The 6,104-nt window shown below is 26.7% G+C and overlaps 1 protein-coding gene across 1 annotated transcript; it reads right to left on the bottom strand.

The window, feature by feature from the left end:
* On the bottom strand, nucleotides 1-5,464 carry LOC113550565 (histone deacetylase Rpd3). The gene is made up of 9 exons (XM_026952488.1): nucleotides 5,419-5,464; nucleotides 2,795-2,907; nucleotides 2,604-2,721; nucleotides 2,176-2,531; nucleotides 1,609-1,810; nucleotides 1,232-1,540; nucleotides 957-1,131; nucleotides 802-893; nucleotides 1-117 (listed from the first exon to the last, which is right to left on the bottom strand). Exons 1-9 carry the CDS (start codon nucleotides 5,462-5,464, stop codon nucleotides 53-55), a joined length of 1,476 nt encoding a protein of 491 aa, XP_026808289.1. The 3' UTR covers nucleotides 1-52.
* Between the last annotated feature and the right edge of the window lie 640 nt (nucleotides 5,465-6,104).

The raw sequence follows: 6,104 nt of genomic DNA, 5'->3' as shown, positions 1-6,104 counted from the left end.
TTTTTTTTTTTTTAAATTATTTACAATTGTATTATATATTTTAGTCATAAATTCACGACTTGACAGCATCCTTTTTATTAGAATCATCAGAACTAACAGATTTGTCTTCTTTATCATCTAAAAAAAATATTAAAACATTAATTAAGACAATATTTAAGCATTAAGTGATATTAAAAACTTAAAATACAATTGAATCGATAATTCTATGAATAAAATATATGACCCTTGGAAAATTTGTCTTAAATATGAATACAACACTGTATATACATCAAATTATATAAGCTAACGCAAGACCTTTTCATAAAACTATAAGAGAACATAACTTTAAAAGAAACTTTACTTAAAATATATATATATAAAAAAAAAAATAGAATTAGAAGAATAAAATTTGTCATACCGCCATAAGTAACATTATACTATTAATTAATCATTATCTGCATGAATAATAAAATAAAATGTCAATACATTGGTAATATAAAAAAGATTTTGTAATTTCAATACACAATGTATATAACTGTAAATAATTAATAAACATATTATATAAAATCATTATTTAAAGGAAAAAATCTAGCAATCTCTTATTATGAAATGCCTACATTTTCAACCTTCAAACAAGATCTTGAATTGAAACGCCATATAGTAAATAACACTTTTGAAAATGTATTTTTGGCTTGAATGGGGAATTTTTTTAGTTGACAAAAATTGATGTATACAATGAGAATTTAAAAATTGGCAATTAGTCACTGCAGTATGATAACATATTTTTATTTATGTTGAGAGATTCATATTAAAAATAATTACCTTTTAGAATATTAAATTCTGGTTCATCGACTTCCATCCTATTCGAGTCCAAACGTGCTTGTTTTCTAGCAGGTGTGACAGTTTTATAAGATCTAAAACAAAAGTAATAATATTATATTATTTACATTATATATTATATAAACCAGTTGCAATACCTATTATCTTTTCGGCCACCACCCCCTACACCAGGAGCCATTCCTTCATCTTCACTATCGCTAAATTCATTATCAGGTGCAATTCGTTTATCTGTAATAGATTGAGGATTCCTTTCATCTGGGTTAACATTATCTTCATCTTCTGACTCATTACGTACTCCGTCTTCAGGGATAGCTAATAACAAAAATAAATATAAAATAGTAAGTAGTTCATTTAAAAGTTTATATCAAAAAATTAACTATAAAATTACAATTAAAAATATAATAAAATTTACCTTGCACTTGAACTCCTGGCGCGTGAGGTAGCATTCGTAAGTTTTCAAAGAGTCGGTTTTTAATTTTTTCTAAATACTCTGTAGCATTTGTATTAGTCATATTCGAAGGGCTGATATGAAGTTTAAAATCGGGCCCAAAATATTCAAAATAGTCATTATACGGCAATTCATTAGCAATTTCAGCTCCCAAGGCCACAGCTGTTTCATATGTCCAACATCGAGATACATTTCGAATAGTATAACCACCTCCGCCAACCATAAGAAAGGGTAAGCCATAACGTTTTACAAATTCAACACATTTGCCATGACCTATAAATGTTTGTTTACAGTTTATAAGTTTGAAGTTTATAAATTAATAATGTACAAAACTAGCATACCTTTAACAGTTAGATTAAAGCATCCAAGCCTGTCTCCTGTAAGTGAATCCGCTCCACATTGTAATACAACTGCACTAGGTTGGAACGTCTCCATTACTTTAGTAATTATTGGTACGAATATTGATTCATAACTATCATCATCCATTCCATCTCTTAAGGGAATGTTAACTGCATAGTACTTTCCTTTTCCAGCACCAATATCCTAAAATAATAAAACATTTTAATATTGTTATTAAATAATTTATTTAGCAGACAATATAAGAAAATTTGAAATTAAGTATATTATACTCTGTAATGTAATAAGTAATAACTGATAAAGAGACTTTAAAAGAAAAATAAACTGAACATTTTATAATGCATGATAGAAAAAAAAAATTAATCAATATATTAGTTTGATACATAATCTATCAAATTAAAAAACTACAAGCATAAATTTATAAGACTATGATAATTATCATTAGAAAAGTATTTATGGGACACTATTTATTTGAACGCTAATATTGCAACCATTAACAGATTAAACAAATTAAGATATTAAAAATTAAATTTCACTATTCATTGACTTACTCTGAGATCTCCAGTACCAGGAAAATATTCGCCATATTTGTGGAATGAAACTGTCATCACTCTATCAGTTGTATAAAATGCTTCTTCAACACCATCACCGTGGTGGACATCAATATCAATGTACAACACTCGTTGATGGTATTTAAGCAATTCTAATATACCAAGTACAATATCATTAACATAACAAAAGCCACTGGCTTCAGATTTTTTGGCATGATGAAGACCACCTCCCCAATTGATACAAATATCTGCAGATTGTTTATTTAATTTTACAGCTGCTGCTACTGAACCGCCCGCAGATAGCTGACAAAATTCGTATAAACCATCAAAAACTGGACAATCTTCACCAACATTAACTGTAAAAAAATAATAATAATAACCATTTTAACAATTAAATTTGATTTTAGTAAAAGTGATAATATACTTACATCTTTGCATTTGTTTGTTATAATCGTTCATATTATCAGGACGAATACTTCTTAAGAACCGTATGTACTCATCACTATGAAATTTGGTCATTTCTTCTGCAGTAGCTTTATGAGGTCTCTAAATTATTATAAACATTGATTTTATAAGTAATTGAAAAATATCATTAAGACTAAATATTATTTTGACTTACATATATTTCCATTTTACGATATAAACCATAATTTAAAAGCAAATTATGAGTCATTCGAATCCTATGTGGTTTCATAGGATGACCTTGTCCATAATAATAGTTTCCTATGTCACCTGTAAAAAATGTACAATGGTAAATTAATTTCATTAAATAGCTGTTTAAAAATGATAGAAAAAGTTTATCTATTAAAAAGACAACACATAAACTTCTATAATAATTTAATTACTCAACTACCTTTAAACAGTAAGTAATTAAAAATGTGATATTTAGGGGAGATACACATTTATATTAGGTTGAATTTTTATACTTCAACAACTCATAGTAAAAATTCATATATTTTTTTTAAATTTAAAATTTAAGTACATTTATAAAAAAATGATTATTTTTATTGAACATGGTACCTCATAGAGGTGTATTATGTATTATATTTAAATATCAAGTTAATAGGTTATATGAGAAATAAACTATACAATTATGTACCTAATTTATAATACTACAATGATCGTTATATTTTATTTCTGCATATTATGAATCAAAACTGTTGACAATATTGTATTATTTGGAATCACTTATTGTACTTCTGTCAAAATTACATATACAAAATATTGACACCATTTTTTAATTGTATTAAAAATATAATCACACTAGGGCACTTTATGATTAAGTGGTATAAATTGACTTTTCTAAAATTTAGTCTATGTTCAATAAATGTCTCAACCTCTGGGATAAATATGTAATTATTAGAATTCACAGATGTAATGATCAAGGTTAACACATCAAAAACAGGGGATAATTAAATTTGTTTAGTGACAACTGATATCAATAACTTTATGTCTGACATAGTATGAAACCATCAAATTTCTAAAAATATACTTTATGTAGTTAATAATATTATTATTGAAGAAAGACATAATATAAATTATTTTAATTAGTCTAAACTATCTTTCAAAAAAATACATACTCCCAATGATTATAGGCTTTTATAACATGACATTCAAAAAAAAAATTAAAGAAAACAAACATCTTTATAGATACATTACAGATCTTTACATTCTGTTAAGTATTTAAATATAAGAGTATAGTAACAATTACAAATAGTTTAATAATATTTAAAATTGTACTTATTATAAATATAAATTAAAAAGATTGGTTATGAATTAGCTAAGTATAAAAATAAATAATATATATTGTATTACTAAGTATTTATTACACATAATATGTGTAATGATTTGTTCAGATACCATACGTTCATACCAGATATTATACTTAAATTAAAATTTTTTAAATTTATATTTATAATACCTACAAACTATTAAATAAAAATATGGATAGTATTTTAATTATTTTTCAGTCATTTCATTAAAAAAAAAAAAAAAACATAAGAAATTAATTTAAACAGCATTCATTCGTTTAAAAACATGACAAGCATACACAAAATGTAAAATAGTATAAATAAAAGGTACCTCGACTATTGAATATAATCATTAATCAATCATGCAAATAAAAGTACAACAAAATAAACATATTTATAAGGTACAAAGATTAATTTATTTTGCATTCTTGTTTACTTTTTATGTTTGATAAAAAAAAAAAAGCTTAAGTATACTTGAATGCATTTTTTTAAAGAATCTTAGAAGATGATTATATACAAATATTCATAAAATTATCAAATTATTTAGTCAAAACTACAAGTATTTGTAAACTATTTATAGTTTATACTTAAACATAATATTTAATAAACTCTACCAAAACTGTAAGCTAAGTTGGAAAAATATAATAATACATTTTGAAATTTATACAAATTTTATCAAATGTATTTGGATAAGTAATGTATTCATTTTTTATTTCTTGTAACTTTTAATTAAACATATTGTAAATACATAAGGAAAGTTTAATAATAAAATATGCAGGTATATAAGTCAAAATTCAGCTTTAAACTTATATCTGGATAAGAATTTTACAATTTTAACATATATAAAAAGGAGTGATAATTGTATTCTATAGAGTCAAGTCTAATAAGTATAGCTGTATTTAATTATATAATCAATAAAATTATATATAATTATTTGTAATCTTTATAAAAAGTAATTAAAGTTATCATAATTATTAACTACAGTTATTTAGCAAGTAGTTTATACTTAAAATCTTTATAAATATCGAATAGATTAAATTAATAATTTTGATTAAAATAAAATAACACATTAAGAATAATTCAAAAATATTTTGTAATATCTTTATATGTATTTATTCTATATGCATAGAAATAATGATAACAAATACTTGACTAAAACAATTTAATAGCTTTTTTAGTACCTCATCATGTTTTGCTTGATTTCAATAGATTCAGTTCATATTAGACGAATACGTCATACAGAAGTACAGACAGTACAAGGACGAATAGAGAAAAAAAACAAAAACCCAAACAGACTGCAGGCATAACTAAGTTTTTTTTGTTATATGCTATTTGTGAAGGATTATAGACAAACCTAGATTATATTAAACTGTAGCTGACCTGACATCAAAACAAGAGTTGCCATACCCACACCTGAAGTGTCGAAAGCATTGAACAATGACATTCAGAGCACAAACACAACACATTTAACATCTATAAAAACGATACTCACTGTCGTAATAGTAACAGACGCGTTTCTTGAATGGTGTAATAGACATTGCGGCGTCCTAAGTCTGACTGGTACTTCTTAGAGTAATCGGTATGTGTGCTTCTGTCGTACAACTAACTAGACCCTCCAAAAAAGCGCGGGCCAACCAACTGGTGTTGAGATTTCGGCGACGTTTTCTTCGTTAACAAAACATGTGTACGACCGACGGTGAACTGGTATCGACGGTGTTACTAGCTACGCACGACTATCCGTTGAAGAAAATACCGTGGGAAACGAACGAAAATAAAAACCACGGTATAAAAAATAAAAAAAAAAACTCAAAAACGTCGACGCCGTTGACGATAAACGAGCAAGAAGTGCAGACCGGTGAATAGTGATAAAATAAATTTTAAAAAACTTTCGGCGTCGGCGTCAACCGGGAAAATATTATTATTATTTACTATTTACTATTTAGAACATCGCCGTATACGCGAGTCGGAAACGTAAAAAACGCACCGTACATTTTGAGCAGCTAATGTGTTCGGAGCCAATCGCGAATGGCCAGTAAACAAACAAACGCCATTGAGATAAACAGTGCGGCCGCTGAGCCGATGATCAGGTCCGGAGCCGTGGCAGCTGCAAATTTGCAGCTGCCACGGTCACATTCAGTTGGCCAACATGGTCAAGCATATGATCCTTATCTCTGCCCG

This window comes from Rhopalosiphum maidis, chromosome 1 (assembly GCF_003676215.2).
Source record: "Rhopalosiphum maidis isolate BTI-1 chromosome 1, ASM367621v3, whole genome shotgun sequence".
NCBI lineage: Eukaryota > Metazoa > Arthropoda > Insecta > Hemiptera > Aphididae > Rhopalosiphum > Rhopalosiphum maidis.
This window is presented reverse-complemented; position numbering and strand designations above follow the sequence as displayed.

Excerpts from the sequence above, each read along its gene's own strand:
- LOC113550565 (XM_026952488.1), bottom strand. The coding sequence starts at position 5,464 with ATGTCTATTACACCATTCAAGAAACGCGTCTGTTACTATTACGACA. Across the intron at positions 2,722-2,794 it reads ATCGTAAAATGGAAATATAT|AGACCTCATAAAGCTACTGC; the intron begins GTAAGTCAAAAT and ends ATAATAATTTAG. Across the intron at positions 1,541-1,608 it reads CTTTAATCTAACTGTTAAAG|GTCATGGCAAATGTGTTGAA; the intron begins GTATGCTAGTTT and ends AAACATTTATAG.